At 35.2% G+C, this 19806-nt stretch overlaps 2 protein-coding genes across 2 annotated transcripts; both read left to right on the top strand.

The window, feature by feature from the left end:
* The first annotated feature begins 1489 nt into the window (after nucleotides 1-1489).
* LOC136232517 (uncharacterized) lies at nucleotides 1490-9312 on the top strand. The gene is made up of 14 exons (XM_066021721.1): nucleotides 1490-1899; nucleotides 1976-2110; nucleotides 2600-2753; nucleotides 3748-3818; nucleotides 4039-4098; nucleotides 4189-4401; nucleotides 4668-4796; nucleotides 4952-5614; nucleotides 6060-6252; nucleotides 6334-6527; nucleotides 6938-7042; nucleotides 7524-7663; nucleotides 8406-8684; nucleotides 8784-9312. The coding sequence occupies exons 1-14, from the start codon at nucleotides 1678-1680 to the stop codon at nucleotides 9046-9048; spliced, it is 2823 nt and encodes a 940-aa protein (XP_065877793.1). The 5' UTR covers nucleotides 1490-1677; the 3' UTR covers nucleotides 9049-9312.
* Nucleotides 9313-14282: 4970 nt separating this feature from the next.
* On the top strand, nucleotides 14283-16469 carry LOC136232781 (inactive LRR receptor-like serine/threonine-protein kinase BIR2). The gene has a single exon (XM_066022187.1). It carries the CDS (start codon nucleotides 14483-14485, stop codon nucleotides 16268-16270), a length of 1788 nt encoding a protein of 595 aa, XP_065878259.1. The 5' UTR covers nucleotides 14283-14482; the 3' UTR covers nucleotides 16271-16469.
* The last annotated feature ends 3337 nt before the right edge of the window (nucleotides 16470-19806 follow it).

Genomic DNA, 19806 nt, shown 5'->3' on the forward strand with positions numbered 1-19806 from the left:
TCACCGTGAGTTATGGTTTTTATCCCACTAAAGTACTTGGTCAATATCACCCTCTTCTTTAACTTCTGAATCCTTTTCGTAAACTCAACCAAACCGCCAAATTGTAATCCTGACATCAGCCCGTATTCCCAATCACTTATACGCAATTCAACCCCGGTGATATCAACCCACATCTCTCTCTCCATTGAGTTCTCGTGCACAATCTCTCTTGTTAGCAATAAATGAATAAAGGCACTTGAGAAAGAGAAGTTACCGATTTCCATAAGGTGTCCAAAACATCTGCTTTGGAATGCCGTTCTTTGATCTTCCAACAATTTTCCAAGTATATCAATCATGTCATCAAAATCTCATCATACGGTTATTGTTCCTTTCGAACCCAAGCTCTAAAGGTACTTAAATTCGTACCACTATCTTGTTCTGCAGCTTTTATCTTCACCGGTGGCACCTTTAATTGCATTTCATGCATTTAAATTAAATTTCATACAATTTCAATCAATTTCAGTCAATTTCAATCATAAAATCACCATCACAAATAGAAATATGCGATCCAATTAAGCAAATGCGATAACCGCAATTAATTAAAATGTGATCCAGAGAATGAAATGCGAAACACATTTTATCCTTTTGGATCGCATTTCAGTAAAATGCGACATGGTTTAAGCAAGAGGCCGAGCACATTCAACATAGGCGACCACATTTGCGATAGGGTTTTAGCTCAAATATGATCGCATTTTACGAAACGCGATTCAAATTCATCAAATGCGATCACATTTTACGATATGCGGTGAGGATTCATAAAATGCGATCGCATTTTACGAAATGCGATTCGTATTCAAAAGTTGCGAGCAACATCCGATGTAGTTCTTAGGCTGTTTTGGAACAAACAGACCTCGACTAAGCATGGTTCACATGCATACAGTAAAAATTACTCCAGAAAATCACTAATGTATATATAAACATTATTACATAACCCCAATACATATTTCCGGCACATATACCCCCTCAATACATATATAAAAACTCAAAATTAAGTAAATCACATACTTTCTTCTTCTATTTCTCGTCCACCTTGTCTACCTTCTTCTTTCTCGTTCTAGCCATTTCGCCGGTGTTGGAAATGCGATCGTAAATTCATTTTTACCGATCGCAAAACGACGTTACCGTTCGAGGGAGGAAGTGAATTGGCAAGGTTGAGTAGTTACATGGGTGTTATGAGTATTGTAGAAGGTGAATAGTCTAAAGCATGTGATGAAATAGGTCTAAATATTTACCATTAATCTAATTTTGTAATTTTCCCTTATTTTAACCAAACATTTTATAGGTACTTATTTATAATTATAGCATTATTTAGAGGAAAAATTTTAGATCAAAATATTCAACATGATGAAAGTATGAGCAATGTTAAGGGACCAAGAGCATAATTTAACCTACTTAAGGACACCTAATCCAAACAAAGTGGTATCTTTATTGAAACTCCCCGAACAAATGCCCTCTTCCAAAACAGACCCCGAACTTCAACCATTTACCCTACTTCCATTAGGCTGCGTGCCCACCCAGACCTTTGATTGCCATCAACGACCAAAACTGAACAAACTCACTGATGATATTACTTGCTTAAAACCCTAAACCCTCTGTAAAGCCTTCGCATCTCTCGCTCTCCCTTGTTACAGAGCCACAATGGTGAAGATAGCTAAAGGAACGGCAAGTGAGACCAAGACCGCGAAGAAGAAAAAGAACAAAAGTTCAGGTCCGAAGGCCGCCGCCATGAAGCTCACAGCCCCCAAAGCCAATCCTTTCGAAACGATATGGTCCCGCCGCAAATTTGACATCCTCGGCAAGAAAAGAGGCAAGGGCGAAGAACGCCGCATGGGCCTTACTCGTTCAATCGCCATTGAGAAGGTACCTCTCAATATTTTGTAATTTTATCAATTTATGTGATATATTAAATTTACATGCTGTCATTTGATGGTGGCAGAGAAATAAGACGCTGCTCAAGGAGTATGAGCAAAGCGGGAAGTCGTCTCAGTTTGTGGACAAGCGAATTGGGGAGAACAATGATGAGCTCGGGGAGTTCGATAAGGGTATTCTGCGCTCTCAGCGCCAGCGTCAGGTTTGATTTTGTATTTCCTTGTTTGTTTGCTGCCTAGAATCAATAAAGAGCTTTATATTTCACTTACTTGCTCTCCCCTTTCCCCCTTTCTCGCCTCATCTTATGGAATTTGCACTTGAGTACTTCAGTGGGGATCTCAACAAGTGGTTCCATAGTGAAATAGAAATATTTTAGAAAAACTTATCAGCTTGAATATGATTTTGGTACATAGTGATTGTTCATGTTTTTGGTTGTTTTGGTTACAAGATACGTGCTTTTATAGTTTATATAATAATACTGTTTTCCTTCTATAGGTTTCCTTGGGTAACTTAAACTAGAAAATAAACTTGATTCTGATCAGTACAAATAGATTAATTTAGAGACTAAGGATTTATTGATTTTCGATTTTACCTGTACAATTATGGTGCCATCTCTTTATTTTTATTTTTTTTGTCTCTTTATGTTTATTTATATATATTTATATATATTTGTGGTTCACTCGTTTTGTAGTTAAAATTGAGCAAGAAGAGCAAGTATAACTTATCAGATGGAGAAGAGGAGGAATTTGATATTCCAAATCTTGGTCCTCTTCAAGAGAATGATGATTTTGAAGAAGGAATGATATCTGATGATTATAAAGATGACGCAGAAGCAAATGAAAGGAGTATGTATAGATTTCATCTTGTTTATAGGGCTTTGTTTAATCCAATGATGCCAATATTATATGAATAGATTTTACCTAATTTATTTCTGATTTCACTTCAATTTTTGCTTGTAATTGCTGCGAGTATATATTTTCTCTTAAAGGTAGTACAGAACATACTCTTTGGGACCCTTTTATTGGTCATGCAGACAGAAACTGCTGATTTCTATTTCTTATTATTCTTGGTTGTTGCATTCAGTGCAATACTATTGTGTGGATTCTGACTCACATAGAGGGATACAGTCATGTGGCTAAGCTTTAGGAGTGCTATTTTTGCTTGATACATTAGTTTTTTGCTATGAGCATGTCTTTCTACCATCTGAGGTAGCTTCTCAGCTCTTCATATATGCTAGTATTCTTGTTACTGTGTGCCATGCTGTGCTGTGTTGTGTTACCCACCATAGTTTTGCATTCTATTGTCGCAAAGTTGGCATTAATTTTTATGTCTTGATGTTACCAGAACATAATTGAAGTCCTTTCTAACATGGGAAAGGATATTTTTGTTCCTTCATACGCCTGGCTTTTATATCCTTGGATGTCATTTCATTTTCTTGAATATATTTAGATTAATTGCTTCTTGGGGAACATAATCTGTAAAATTGAAGTATATGTGTATCCTGGTCAGTCCAAGTACCCTATTCCTATTCCTCTTTCTCCATTTCTTCCTTTCTTCTCAGATTGGACTTTGGAGAGGGATATGGCCAATGGATCTCTGTTATTGGAAGTGCATTTCTATATCGGGCAGGATACATTTACCTTGTCCTTGGAAGATCCCATAGTTACCTCCCTATGAATGATATAAATACTGCTGTTGCTTTAACTTTACTTAAGGCAGAAGTGAAATTCTATGTATTGACTTCTGTTTCTAAGTATTATATGATGATTGACAATGCCTTTTCATTTAATATTTTAGAATTTCTGCTGATGACTTCATTTATTTTGTGTTCATTTGTAGGAAACTCAAGGAACTTTGATGCGCATGGTGCACCATTTCTGGGACAACGAATGGCAGAAGGCGAGGAAAAGGTAAGACCTGCCCTGTTACCTCATTTTTGGTTCATTAGTCTTCAAACTTCAGATATGCGAGTTTTATCTACTAGTCTGTTGCTAAATTTTGTGCTGAAAATTTGAGAGATTTTCTGCAAGGTTTTGAATACAATTCTATATATGTGCTTTTTGAGGAGGTTTTAGTGGGAATGCCCAATGATTGCATGACCCTGATTGATTAATGACTTCCCCCTTTCAGATACACAAAACAAAGAAGGAAGTGATGGAGGAGGTTATTTTGAAGAGCAAGTATTTCAAGGTGCAGAACCATTTTTCAATTGAGATTGCTTTGCAAATGACATAATATGTTTGTTCTAATATCCTTCTCTTTTTTGGCACTGTATACCAGGCTCAAAAAGCGAAAGAAAAGGAAGAAAATGAGCACTTGATGGAGGAATTAGATAAAAACTTCACATCTTTAGTGCAGTCTCAGGCCTTGTTATCATTGACAGAACCAGGCAAGATGAATGCCTTGAAGGCTCTTGTGAATAAGGATATTCCTATTGAGCATTTGAAAAAGGGTAACATATCAGTTGCTCAAAAACTGGAAGGTGTTAGGCAGGTACAGTCCTATGAAACTGGGTTGTAACAATTTGTTTCAGTAATTAATTTCTGGGTTTTTATTTTGCTTTTTGTGTTGGAGGCGCATGCATATATTGTAAAACTTGTTATTTGTCAATTTTATCATACTGCATTCTGCCTCATTTTGTTTAAGAGCATTAGGTGTTAATCCTTCGTTACCCAGGCAGTGCTTATTAATGAATGAAGTAAAGACTTCATGCCTGACTTGCATAGCACAAAAAACTTACATGTTACCTGCTTTTCCAGGACCAACCCGATTCTTATGATAAACTTGTGAAAGAGATGTCCCTGGATATTCGTGCCTTCCCTTCAGACAGGACAAAGACACCAGAAGAGATTGCCCAGGAGGAGAGAGAACGGCTAGAGCAATTAGAGGTATGCTTCTGCTACCAGTGTAAAAATGTTTGCTACTGTGTCTCACTTAAATATGACACACCAAATGATGGTGCACACATTTCTATATAAAGAATTTGAGGATATCATTTTTGCCACAAATTCTGTCTAATATAAATGGAATTCCCTTATTCCAGGAAGAGCGTCTGAAACGGATGGGTGACTCTAGTGACGAAGAGAATGATGATGTTGAGAAGCCATCGACAAGGCTAAGGTCAGTATCAGGGGATGATCTTGGTGATTCCTTCTCTCTTCATGAAGAACATGAGCCTAAAAAGGGTTGGGTTGATGAGATTCTTGAAAGAAAAGATGTGGATGACTCTGAGAATGAATCTGATGGATCTTCTGAAGGCTCAGAAGAAGCTGAGGACGAGATTGATGATGAAGGTTCTGATGAAGGTGATAGCGGTGAAGATAATCGGGATGGTAAAACTGTGTCTTTGAGGGACTGGGAACAAAGCGACGATGATAATCTTGGCACAGATTTAGAGGAGGATGAAGAAGAGGATGAACATTTTGGTGATGAAAATGAAGAAATGGAGCCAAGAGACCACAAAAAATCGAAGAAAAATGATGACATTGAGACTACACAAGGAGGTAGAGGATCTTTGGATGCAAAGAAAATCAAGCAGAATTCATTGAAACCAGATATTCCCTTTTTAATTCAAGCCCCAACAAGCTCTGAAGAACTGTCTGCTTTATTGGATGATCGTTCTAATGATGATATTATTATGATAATCAGTCGAATTCAGAAAACCAATTCAATAAAGCTTGCTGCAGGAAATCGAAAGAAAATGCAAGTAAGGAACTTAATCCTTGCACATTTTTTTTATTGTTGAACTATGTGCGTTTGTATGAGGTGGTACTTTTCTTTTACAGGACAAGAATAGGTTCTCAAGTTTGTATAGTAGCGTTATAACTTGGTAATTTTTCTTGACATTCTTTTGCTTGGTTAGCTGTCAGAACAGCACTCATATTTTGGAATAAAAAAAGTAATATTCTGAAGTGTAAATGATCTTTTTTGTTTAGTTTGCACCAATGTAGATACTAATTACTGCTTCATTTTCTTATCGAACTTTCACTTGTTATTTTTTTGTTATTATTGTCATTATTATTCATCTATTGAATATGCTCAAGTGTTGAATAAATTATTAGGACTTTGATTATGCATGATTTGATTATTCTATTGAAATATTCACTATAGGTCTGCTTCTGTTATCTGAAGGATAATATTCTGTTTCCCAGGTATTTTATGGCCTATTATTGCAGTATTTTGCCATCTTAGCAAATAGAAAGCCCGTGAATCTTAAATTGTTGAACACATTTGTCAAGCCGTTGATAGAGATGAGCATGGAGATTCCGTACTTCTCAGCAATATGTGCTCGTCAAAGAATCTTGCGAATGCGAGCACAACTATGTGAAGCTATTAAGAACTCAGGTTAACTGTCAGATGATAACAGAGTTGGGTTTTCATTTCTTATTCTTCTGCAGCTGTTAAACTGTACCATTTTTCTTGCAGAGACTAGTTGTTGGCCTTCTATGAAAACATTGTCTCTATTGAGGTTGTGGTCCATGATTTTTCCATGCTCCGACTTCCGTCATGTTGTCATGACACCTGCGATATTGTTGATGTGTGAATATCTGATGCGTTGCCCCGTCCTGTCGGCTCGTGACATTGCAGTTGGTTCTTTCTTGTGTTCCATTGTGCTATCTGTATGTGCATTCTGATCCATCCTTTTTGTCCCAAGTCTAGTGCAATACTGAAGTTTGTAGCACCCGCTTTTCTGCTTGATCATGCATTCATTATGATAAGATCTTCATCGTTAGTTGTTGGTCGGATCTGTTAAAGCTTATTTCAGGCTATCTGAGTCCTGATTTCGTCCTAAACTTATATCAATATTGTCTCATCAGCATGAACGTGTTACTTTTCGGCTTATAGTAATTATTTAATATTTGATGCTTAATTTACATTTATTAGGTCAAGGAAATAAATACTTTTCAGCATATAGTAATTATATAATACTTGATTATGACATCTCTTAGGCTATATGCAAGTAAGCTTTGCTTGGCTTTTTGCCCCACTTTTTAGTTGCAGCCAATTAGTGTAATATATTGTGATGCAGGTTACTAAACAATCTAAGAAGTTCTGCCCTGAAGCAATTATGTTTCTCCAAAATGTGCTGATGGCTGCTATTGAAAGAAAGACAATGCATTATCCGGAATCTCAGGTGATGATGCCATGACAGTTGTGTTTTATATTATGGATTTCATTTCATTTGTTGTGTGTGCGCGCATGTTTTTCTCTCACTTTACAGAATGAGCTTCTCATCCCAACCAGAAATGAGTGAAGAGGATAAAAGATATTGCAAAAGATCACAAGTCTTGTTGTGTTTTCTTCATTCTGGAAATTTTAATAGAAACCAATTGAAAATTCTTGGTTGGCTTACAAATGTTCCAAAGTTTTAATAATATATATAGAAGTGAATGTATAAATGGACCTGGATTTTATCTTCAAATGTATTAAATTATGTATTAATCATCTCAAGAGAACCTGGAATGAGAGTTCTGGAAGGAAGGCATGTATTTCCCTCAAGACTCTATCTGTAGTATTTTCCAACTATATACTTGCTTTTCAATTTTGAAATTAATGAAGATCTTACTGCTTGTAGTTACTTCACCAAATGACTGTTATTATTTTTATACTGTCAGTTAAATCACCTTATGGAACTTAAGATGGTCCGGCCCTTGCTTTGTATGCATCAATGTGCAAGTGAGATTGGTCCCTTGAATTTCTTCATGGTAATGGACATCCCAGAGGACTCACCTATTTTCAGCTCTGATAATTTCAGGTTTGATAATTTTTGTGTTACTTGAACTTTATGCTTTAGATCTCATTGGTGTTATAATTAAGTTCAGAATTGCATTGTGGATTCTTTAAGAACTACTGCCAGAAATTTTTGAAAGGAGTTATATAATTGAGTTATAACGAAAATTTTACATTTCTACAACTACTAGGACTCATACACAGAATAGAAGCAATTTTTCATCTATAATGATGGTGGCTTAATGGGTATACATGTTAAACTCATATATAAATATTCCAGCTCAGCTATTTTGTCAGCCTAAAATCTCATATTTCGGATTTCGAGCTTCATGAAACATATGATGTTGCTCATGACCTGTCTCATCTCTTTTTAGGCTTCTTTTATTTGGTTTTAACCTACTTGGTAGTTTTCCCCCCCTCTAATAATGAGCCCCCCCAAATCATCTCAGTTTAGTAATAGGATGTTTCAAAAGGAGCTTCACTGTGTAAATTAGAATCTGTGCGCTGAAGATGTCCCTACGTTTTCTTTTGTGTGATTAAGTAAGCTGTCATCAACATCCTATGCTAGAATTTGATCCTAGGTTTGCTTTTTGTGTGATTAAGTAAGCTGTCATCAACATCCTATGCTAGAATTTGATCCTACGTTTGCTTTTTATGTGATATTTTGTTGTGGTGCTTAAACGGTAATTGGCATTTTAGGTGCTATCTTCATATCAGTGCCACTATTCTGCATTATTTACTAATTCATAAATGAATTCGATACACAGGGCTAGCGTGCTGGTTTCTGTAATTGAAACTCTACGTGGATATGTGGAGACTTGTGAAGGGCTGAGTTCCTTTCCTGAAATATTCTTGCCAGTTTCGAAGTTAATACTTGAAGTGGCAAAACAGGAAAACATTCCAGCAGCATTAAAAGACAAATTTAACGATGTTGCTCAACTTATTGAGAAGAATATCGGTCAGCATTATCTACTGCGGCAACCACTTCAAATACGGAAGCAGAAGCCAGTGCCCATCAAACTACTAACTCCTAAATTTGAAGAGAAGTAAATAATAATTAGCCTGAGATTATTTAGTTATCTATTGAACTATGCTACCAAGAAAGGGCGGAAGTTAAAACATTTGATTCTGGTATTTTTTTGCAGCTTTGTGAAAGGTAGAGATTATGATCCAGACCGGGAACGAGCTGAAAGAAAGAAGTTAAGGAAACAAGTAAAAAGAGAAGCTAAAGGGGCAGCTCGTGAACTGCGTAAGGATAATGCCTTCTTATTTGATGTGAAGGAAAAAGAGAAAGTTATAGCAGAAGCAGAAAGAACAGAGAAGTATGGGAAGGCAAGAGCATTCCTCCAAGAGCAGGAAAGTGCTTTCAAGTGCGGACAGCTTGGAAAGGGCAGTAAGAGAAGACGATGAAACTGATTGCACACATCTTCTGTAGCTCTTCCTCGTTTCCCATGGTAACTTGCTTCTCGTATCAATTTTTCTTGATATAATAATTAATATAGTGATTCAACTATCGGAAGTAGACCTGCTGCTTTGCTATGTAATTAATCTTTTTTGGTGCAAAAGCAGTAACGTAGTGCAATGTGTAACCAAAATTATGTACTATATATTCAAATTTGTTGAATTGATTAGAGTCTTGAACTCCATTTGAATGAGAGGGGTATTTCAATTTCAGAGCAGTTTGCATAAGAAATTTCTTGCTTGAAAATAAGCATGTAAGTGAACATTTTCTTTTTGCTTGAGAATGGAATCCCACCAGTTTAGACAACGATATCACATCAATAAGAGGTTTCAAATAATTTATCTATACTTATGAAATGAAAATGAGGACTAGTCAAAAGAGGTTTCTATTATATAAATTATGTTACATTAAATGTACTTTTGGATTGTTATGGATAAAGATCCTAGGAGGATTGATATATTATTAGAGATTTAATCTGACTTAGGGTTGGCAGCTCAATTCAGTCTTCGTATTATATTTAATAGTTTAAGGGGTAGATATTAATATTATCCAGTTGAATATAGACAGCGATTCGATAGAAAACAAGTAAAGTTTAAAAAGAAGAATAAAGCTCTTTGACTATAAATTAAAATAAAAAGTTATGTTGTTTTTCATGTGTTCAATAAAATAAAGGTTTAATTTTAAAAAAAACTTAAATTGTTTTCCCTTACAATTGATGTTTTTCAAAATTTATCGTCAACTATCTTGGAAGGACACTCTGTAAGGGTCGTTAGTTATTTGATTTGGAAGGGACCAACCAAACGAACGAGTTAAATTATGATGGAAAGATTGCAATGTGTTCACATCTTGAGTTTCTATGCTTCACTACCCGGATAATTATGGATAAGTGCGTACTTGTTATGCTAAACTATAGAGATCAAATGGATTGTAGTGCATGTGATACGAAATCTAGGATAAGGCGTACGAATTTTCGATGTATGCTCATCAAGTAATTATATATCCCTAACAAGTGTATAACACTAGAGCTCTCGATAATATAGTGGTCGCACGAACTATTTGCAAGTATAAATACGATGAGTTAAGAAATATGTTCTATTACAACTGTCACGGATCAGATAAGATTCTAATGTAATAAGGATAAAGTCCTATCAGTTTCCTAGTAGAGTTAGACTATCCTTAGATAATTGGGTTAAGACCTAATTCCTCCACTATAAATAGACGACATTCATATTGTTACCGTAACATATAAGTGTCATCCAGACTCTGCCAAAATTCTCTCATCTCCAACTCTCGTGGAATGATCTTATCTTTTTATGGAAGCAATTTGACGTAAAATTATCGCGTGATTAATCATACAAAGTGGCGGTTCGATTTGTTCGTTGCAACATGATATATATATATATATATATATATTTTTTTTTTTGTTAAACCTAACAGTTAGGAATTTGTGTAATAAAAGAAGAATATATAAAAGAACAGGTATGATGTGTCTTGTAGAGAAGGCTGTTAGGCTTTGACTTTGAATATAATGGATAATGAACAAATATAAATACTGATAATATTGTCTAACTTGTATGATTCCATGCCATTATCTTTTTTTTTTTTTTTGAAACATTCCATGCCATTATCTTAATTTAAACATAGAGGCTTTCAATCCATCATATTCATTTCTACAAAAAATATTATAAAATAGAATTGAAACTGAATATCTTTGTGTGTGGGACAACTTTTCCATGAATGAATCAAATAATTTCTAGCCATTTGATTAAAATTAGATGGGAAATCAGAATCATATGATTGAGCTTTTTCATCAATCAATCAATAGGTTTGTGAGATTAAGTAGTTTAAATATCAAAATCCTATTGGCTAGAATTTCTCATATTTCTCTTTGGCTCTCCTTTAATTACCATTTAAAGATTTCTATTAAGTATAATAATGTTTTTTTTAATGAAAAAAATATAAGAATACATACTTGAATCTCAAAATTTAAGAAAAATATATCAACTACAAAATAACTAGATTATATACTTTTTATATAGAATAACTCAAAAGTTTTTCTTTTCAAAAAAAAAAAAGTCAATTTTTTTTAGTAATATGACCCAACTCAATTAATATAAACATATTATTATTATTATTATTATTATTATTATTATTATTATTATTTTCTGAAAGAGTATATTACTTCATTCTAAAAAATTAATAACTCACAATTCAAATGTAAAGCTTATTGAAATCATTTTCTATCCAACGTTTTCCAACTCCATTTTAGAATCTTTAAAGTATGATTTTACTCTCGACTTCTTATAAATATTCGTTCCAGACATTCTGAATTTCAATTTAGCCTTTTGTTTTGCCCGATTCCATGTCCGAAAAAAATTCTCGTACGAGACATTCAAAGCCCAACCCAAATCTGCTCAATGTTAAACACTAGTTCCCTTTGCAAGCCGTCCAGAACGGTGTGAATCAGATACCCGAAGATGAAGTCAGTCCAGCTCTGTGCCAGCCGCTTGAAGTGCTCGTTAATTTAATGCCTAATTGAGATTGCTAACTGTGGCTCCGAGTTTGTCGTTTGAATATTTCGTTCCATTTCCTTTATCGTAATTATTGCAATTCGATCCCTGTACATGTTATTGAATTGTTTATGCTTTATTTTGTAATTGTTCATCTATATATTAATATAGAAATTTCAATTGTAATTATTCATCTTATGCACATGTATTCGGACCTTTACTTACATCAATAAATATCCATTTTTCTCCAATCATGTATCAATTTTGCACTTTTATTTACCTTTATTTGCCAGCCGTTTACTTATCCGCAATATCTTAAATAAAATTAATTATCTAGCAAAGTTTTTATAAAGGCGCTGGAGACCCAATACAAGGTTATTCAATCCAATTGAGAATTATTTTCTTTGACATGCCCGCATATAAGATCACACGTGACAAGATTGAAATTGAGATTGGCTTCAAAATATCGCTAATAGCAACATAAAATTGAAAAGCTATATAGATATATAAGCTCCACTTTAGTAGTCTCTCCTCAAGCATCCATGTCATAAAAATAAAGATGTCATGCTAAAAAAATTCACAAATTTTCCCTTTTTTCCTAAAATTTGTCACAAACAATATTCTATATTAATACATTATTTATTATCAATTATTAGTCCATTAATTAAAGTAACAAAATAAAGTAAGAGTTACAAGAAGATGAAAAAATACAAAGCGAAGGGAACTTCTTAGATTGCAACACATCTTAGAGTGATAAATAATGGAGTTCATGATAAGAAAAGAAGAGTACGGATTAGAGGAGATCGTAGTGACAATGACGAAGGGAACTTCTTTTATATTAAATTTAAACTTACTTTTATTGCTTGAATTCCATAACAAACTTGAATTGCAAACGCGAACTAAAACAATAACAACAACACTTCAAGTTCTTGATGAAAGAAGCAGAAATATAACTAAGAATTACAACAAAGAGGAAGAAGAGGAGAGAAGTCTAAGCTTGATGTGTCTTCAAATGGTTCCAAAAAGGACCCATTTATAATAAGAAGTCTCACATTGCAACAAAATCCAAGTCTTCTACTGTCACCCTAACACCCTAATTTGTGATTTGGAGAAAGTTGGCACTGAGCTTTAACAAATTGGGCATTCAAAACGCTTGTTTAGAGAAAGGATCTACAATCTTTCTGCATGCATCTCGTCGCGATGATTGTGCATCTCATCGACATGCCATTGTAAAATTGATTTTTTTTATTTAATTCCATTCTCACTCAAGAAGTCTAGAACATACGAATCCATAGTTTGCCGGTCATTAAACGATATCCCCATTTGTGAGGACAGATCAATCCAAGAATTGGTCCAAAAATAGAGATTAGACTGAGTGGTGATAATCCAAGCAGAATTATTGTGGAAAAAAGCAAGCTCTGAGAACTGAGTGCCATATAGAAGATAATAGATCGCTGATCTTAGGCAGATGACTAGAAGAAAGAAAATGCGACCTCAGTAGCGTAGGAATAAAGCCGATATCTTGCAAATTAGTCTGTCCAAAAAATATATCGCAATGCAAAACAGTAAAGAAGAGAGTGGGTTGAACTCTTCTAGAGCAAGAAAAATAACATGACACACCATTTTATAATAATAGAGCATGATAGAATAAAAAAAAAAAATCAATATGTAATCTCTAAATGGTAAAGTTTGTTTAATATAAATATTTTATTCTTGTAGAGATCATAGAAGTATTATAATTTGATTTTCTTAGAATTATAATTCCTCTAAAACTTAAACTTGTAAACAAGGAAGAAAAGAAAAAACTTGCTAGGTTTTAGTGAGAAGAAAATTTGAAGAGTGGATTTTTTTTTAAATATATAGAGAACCGTCGTTATATAAGTTATTTTACAAGGTGATTTTTTTTTTCTAAAATATAAATCGTTTTAGTTTTGTAAAATTTTTTAGTTTAATTTTTTAATCTAGATATTAAACTTTTATCTTGGTTTAGCAGTTCAAATCTTATTTTCCAACCATTGTATGAGATGATTTTTTTTTAAGTTTTAATATGTACCCAAAAACTTTAGAAATGTTACTCTATTCATTTCAAAATAATTGTCACATTTAACTAAATCGTAAAAAAATAATTAATTTACATTAAATTTATAAATTATAGACTAAAATACCATTTATCTCTTTTTATTAACTATTTTCATTTTTCATATCACTCATTAAATTCAACCTCTTTTTATTTAATAAAAATTTAAAATGATAAAAAAATATAATTAATATTAACTCATTACTAAAGTAAAATATTAATAAGTAAAAAAAATATTAACTTATTAGTCTAGTGATTGAGAGCTTACCTATTCCTTGGAAGGTCATGGGTTCGAATTACATTCGGGTCTGGTGGAGATTTTTCTTTCTTCTTTAATGTAAGCGCATTGCGGAAATTGAAGAAAAAGAAAAAAAAAAGAATAGGAAAAAGTTAGTTGAAAGCACTTGAGAGGGAGGAAAAACATTAATTAGTGCAGAGTATACAACACATATAACCAGTGTTAATTGATGGTGGACTTGACTATTGGTAGTTTGAACAACGCTTTACTTGGTCAAACAAGTTCTAAACTCTATTTAACAAAAAATTAAAAATTAACCAGAAATCTTATAGTAGCATTTATGTGCTAATTTTCTTCCACAAAAAATGTAAATATATCATAAAAGTCAATGCAGCCTCTCCTTTCTTCCTTTTAGACCATTCTAAACGTTTGAAGGCACAAAAGTTTGATTCTTTCTTTCACCCATCAAGACTCCTCTCTCTTTCTCTGTATATCACCATGTTTTTCCATAACTTGTAAAACTTAGGAATTTTTGATATTTTTCATCTGGGTTAGCCATGAATGGTGTAAAGGTTGTAACTTTAATAGTTACTTGTTTACTTTCTTGTGCGGTTGGTGAAGATGATGTGAGATGCCTGCAAGGAATTAGGGATTCGCTGGTAGACCCAGAAAGGAAGCTGGGTTCGTGGAACTTTGCTAATTCATCATCTGGGTTTGTCTGCAATTTTGTTGGTGTTTCATGCTGGAATGATCAAGAGAACAGGGTAATCAACCTTCAATTAAGGGATATGCAACTCTCTGGACAAGTTCCTGACTCCTTAAAGTACTGTAAGAACCTTCAATCTTTGGATCTTTCATCTAATGCTCTTTCTGGTACCATACCTACTCAGATTTGTTCTTGGTTACCCTTTTTAGTTACTCTTGATCTGTCTAGTAATGATCTTTCTGGGCATATTCCACCTGATCTTGCTAATTGTACTTACTTGAATAATCTGGTACTCTCAGATAATAGACTTTCTGGACCTATACCTAATGAACTCTCTAGGTTGAATAGGTTGAAGAAGTTCTCTGTGGAAAAAAATGATCTTTCTGGTTCAATTCCCTCTTTTTTTAGTACCTTTGATCCTGCTGGTTTTGATCAGAATGATGGACTTTGTGGAGAGCTTATAGGATCTAAGTGTGGTGGTTTGAGCAAGAAGAATCTTGCTATTATAATTGCTGCTGGGATATTTGGGGCTGCTGCATCTTTATTGTTGGGAATTGGGGTTTGGTGGTGGTATCATTTGAGATCTTCTAGGAGAAAGACAGGAGGCTATGGAATTGGAAGAGATGATGATACTAATTGGACTCACAAATTGAGAGCTCATAAGTTAACTCAGGTTTTATTGTTTCAAAAGCCTATTGTTAAGGTCAAATTGGCTGATTTAATGGCAGCTACTAACAATTTCAGTCCTGAGAATATCATTATCTCAACAAGGACCGGTACTACTTTTAAGGCTGTTCTTCCTGATGGATCAGCTCTTGCAATCAAACGCCTTAATTCTTGTAAGCTTGGTGAGAAACAGTTCAGATCAGAGATGAACCAATTGGGACAAGTCAGGCATCCCAATTTGACACCACTTTTGGGGTTTTGTCTTGTGGAAGATGAGAAGCTTTTGGTTTATAAGCATATGTCAAATGGTACTTTGTATAGTTTACTACATGGGGATGCTAGCTTATTGGATTGGCCAACGAGATTCCGAATTGGTTTGGGTGCAGCCAGGGCTCTAGCTTGGCTTCATCACGGTTGCCAGCCGCCTTTCTTGCACCAAAACATATGCTCAAATGTGATTCTTGTTGATGAAGACTTTGATGCAAGACTCATGGATTTTGGACTGGCAAGACTTATGGATCCCTCGGATACGAACGAGACTAGTTATGTTCACGGGGAATTAGGTGAATTTGGTTATGTAGCACCTGAATATTCAAGTACAATGGTTGCTTCATTGAAAGGGGATGTTTATGGATTTGGGGTGGTTCTTCTTGAGCTTGTGACAGGCCAAAAACCTCTTGATGTTTCAACTGGTGAAGAAGGATTCAAGGGTAACTTGGTGGATTGGGTAACTCAAATTTCGATTTCAGGCCGAATCAAGGATGTCATTGATAAGAATCTTTGTGGTAAAGGACATGATGAGGAAATCTTGCACTTCTTGAAACTTGCCTTGAATTGTGTGGTTGCTCGGCCTAGAGATAGATGGTCCATGTTTCGAGTTTACCAGTCGTTAAAGGTCACCGGGAATGATCTTGGTTTCTCCGAGCAAGACGAGGAATTTCCATTGATTTTCGGAAAGCAAGACAATGAATAAAAAACTGTAGTTTTAGAGCAAAACAAGGAAGAAGCTTACTCTTTTGTCATGTTGAATTTACGTTGTTTACGGTAAGTTAGAATACGTTAATTTGATGTAAAAAGTGTCCCTATGATCTCCATTTCAGTTTACTTTTCTGATATATTCTATATATTTACATAGAGATGTATTTATAAAATAAAAATATATATTTCTCTCAGGTTCTTTAGTCTTTAAAATGTGAACAATTTCCACTGATATGCTGTGTCTGTACTGTAGTTTTAGAAACATGGATAAAGCTTGGGATGTAATTAAATCAAGAATTAATGTAGGTTAAGGCTTTTAATTCCTATGATAAGTTCAGTGGAGATGCTCAAGAAGTAGTTTTTTACCTTAATAAGTTTGCATATCCATATATGGAACTAACAGAGTATTTATTTGTTCATCAGGTGTTATGTTTGATATATGGTATGAATGTTCTGAAATGGGAATCAACTTTATGATCCAACTTCAGAGTTTAGAGAAAGCATTACAATAATAATTACTAAAAAAAACTCAATTTAATTATGGCCTAAACAATAAGAGTAGTTTTCTGTTTTTCATGATCTTCATCTCTTCATAAAACTGATGAATGACATATAGAAGATATTGTATAAAACGAATAAGAACACGTAGCAGTTGAGGGGCACTCGGATCAAATACCACGTGTAGAAGTATAGACCTTCTGATCCACCAAGAACTTCCATGGAACGTTTTCCATTAAGGAAAACATCCACGCGGCTAGGGCAAAGACTTCTTCCATAGAAGACTTCTCCCAAAGTCAAACTTCCAATAGAAGAAGGAATCCTAATGCAGATACGATTCCTAGAGGAGGAAGGGTAGAGGAGGAAGGGTTCAGCTCAAACCTTATAAATAGACATGTATGATCATACCAAAGGATACGTTAACACTTCTATCTCTCAAACAGTTCATACTCTTCCAATCCTTCCAACACCTACTCACTTAGCATCGGAGCCGATTCGTCGACCCCTCTCTGACCTATTATTCTATCTTACAGGAATTCCATTGGAAAGTTCAACATGAATCTTGGACGTTCGGTTACAAGTTCAGATACACATTGGTGCGGTGAGCGTGGACGATAAGAACATTTAGAATCCCAGTACCAAAGATTGGTAGACGAAGTCACCAATCGATTCTGCCAAAACTTTGGTGCCATCCAACATGAGATGGGTGACATCAGGACTGCGCATGCAATAGAGATGGCTGAATTAAAAAAAAAACTAAAAAAAAAACTTAAGAGACCTTGCAAAGCAATCAAAACAATACAAGGGGATCCAGCCATCGACCATCGTGAACACCTAGAAGGTTTGCCTGAAACCCATCACCAAGAAGAAGATATTCTAGATCAAGAATTCCCTCCAGATGAAGGGAAGAATTAGAAATTTCCAAAGAAAAGCTCAGACACCGTTCAGAAAAAAGCAAATATGGTAGACTATCCCCTCGCAGATATCGTCAACTCATAGGAAATATGGTGAGAACAACAAACCAAAAGAAGAAGAGGATGAAGATAAGTCCATTACTAAAAAAGAAATGTATGAAATCATTAAGAAATAGGTTTGGGAAAACAAAGATAGATTTTCTACATACGCCGCACCTTCGGTCCTAACAGACACATGCACGCCTTTGTCCAGAGAAATCCAACGCCAACCAATACCCAGGGGGTTTCGTATATCTACCTTCTGCCAATATAGAGGCAGCGGAGATTCGGTGAATCACGTCAAAAATTTCAGAAGGATTATGGAAGCAACAAAAGCTACGAATGTAGTTCTCTATCGCCTTTTTCCCATAACCTTTAATGAGTCGATAGCCTTCTGGTACGAGCAGCTCCTCCCTAGATCTATCCACAACTTTAACCAGATGGCAAAATCCTTCATAAATCATTTTAGGACTTCCATACCAGAGGGAAAACATTGCAAGATTTGAATAGAATGGTTTAGAGCTAAAGAGAAATGTTGGCCCAATTCATCAAGCGATTCAAGGCCCTAGCAATTAGAGTCAAGGAATTTAGTGTGGGAGGAGCTATTGATTCCATGGTGAGCAATTGCCGAAGCCGAGCGTTTCAACATAGCATCATTACATCCAGACCTAGAGATTTTCAAGAATTGATGAAAAGGGCAAGAAGTTAGATTCGATGGGACGAACACAAGCCGAATTCTCTGCTAAAAAAGGAACCATGCTCAAGTAATGAAAAATCATCGAGGGATAAAGAGCAAAAGGATAGAAATGCACAAATGTTTCGGGAACAAATGGACAATCCCCATGTCACCTTTAATTCCCCCAAGAAGGAGATGCTCTTTTGGATCGAGGATAACAAAATGTGAATCGAATACCCACACAGACTCAAAAAAGGCCGAAGCAACGGAAAGTATTGCTACTTCCATAAAAGTGAAGACCATGAAATCGAAGACTGTAGACAATTAATCATAGAGCACGAAGAGATGGCTGAAAGTTGTAAACTAGATCCTTTCCTCAATAAATATAGGAAAGACTCTAAGAAAAAAGAAGAAGGTCGTACCCCTAAAGGAGTGGTCAATGTCATAGTATTGGGGCCACGACCCAAGTGGAAGAAAGAGAAGGTTTTCCGCCTTGAAAAAGATGAAGGAGTTGCGGTTTAATTTCTACGTTGGCAACATAAAAAACAAACTAAATGAATGGCACGATGATGCCCTAGTAATTGAGATGCTAATAAAAGATTTTAAAGTCCGGAGGGATTTTGTTGATACAGGTAGCTCCATCAATATTATTACTCGAAAGGTCTTCGAAATTCTCAATATTGGAGCAGAAAAATTGATCACAAACACAGCTCATTTGGTGGGAATTAGTGGATATACCGTTGTAGACACCGGAGTCGAAGGACCTATGATGAAAACCTACGATAACTAGTAAAAAAGGACTGATTCACACAAAAAATAAAAAGTAAAAAAAAATGAGACAGTTTACTCAAACGAAAACCCCAGGCTCATACCAGTCAAGCGAAGCCAAGAAAAATCACCGAATATAGCCTCGGACCAGAGCGACCGGGCCCACCCGCTTAGTCATGGGTATGTCCGAAAAACGGGCCCTGAAACATCAGTCGTGGGCTCACAATCCATGGTCGTGAACCTTCGGCTCCCGCCTATTTTTACGGACGGGAGCCGAAGGGCTCACGCCTAGTGTAGGCGGCTCCGTACCTATAAATAGGCACATAGCCCGAGGTAGAGGGGACGCTCCTAGGCATTCTCGAACCCTTGCGGAATATTTTTGAGACATAAGATTCACTAGAAACGACATCCGAATTAAGGAAAATAAAGCCGTTTTGATCGAATACCTATGAAAAGGTATTAATCTGAGGAACTAGACTCGTTTTGGTATTTTTTATTTCATTTTTACACTTTTTGGAATTTCTAAATTAATCGTTTTTTATTTAAAACCAAAATTTTTACTTTAGGAATCCCGTTACACAAACTATGACCCAATTTGGATAGTTTAGGATTAAAGTGAATTTTTAGATTATATCT

The sequence above is a fragment of the Euphorbia lathyris genome, chromosome 6 (genome assembly GCF_963576675.1).
Source record: "Euphorbia lathyris chromosome 6, ddEupLath1.1, whole genome shotgun sequence".
Lineage (NCBI taxonomy): Eukaryota > Viridiplantae > Streptophyta > Magnoliopsida > Malpighiales > Euphorbiaceae > Euphorbia > Euphorbia lathyris.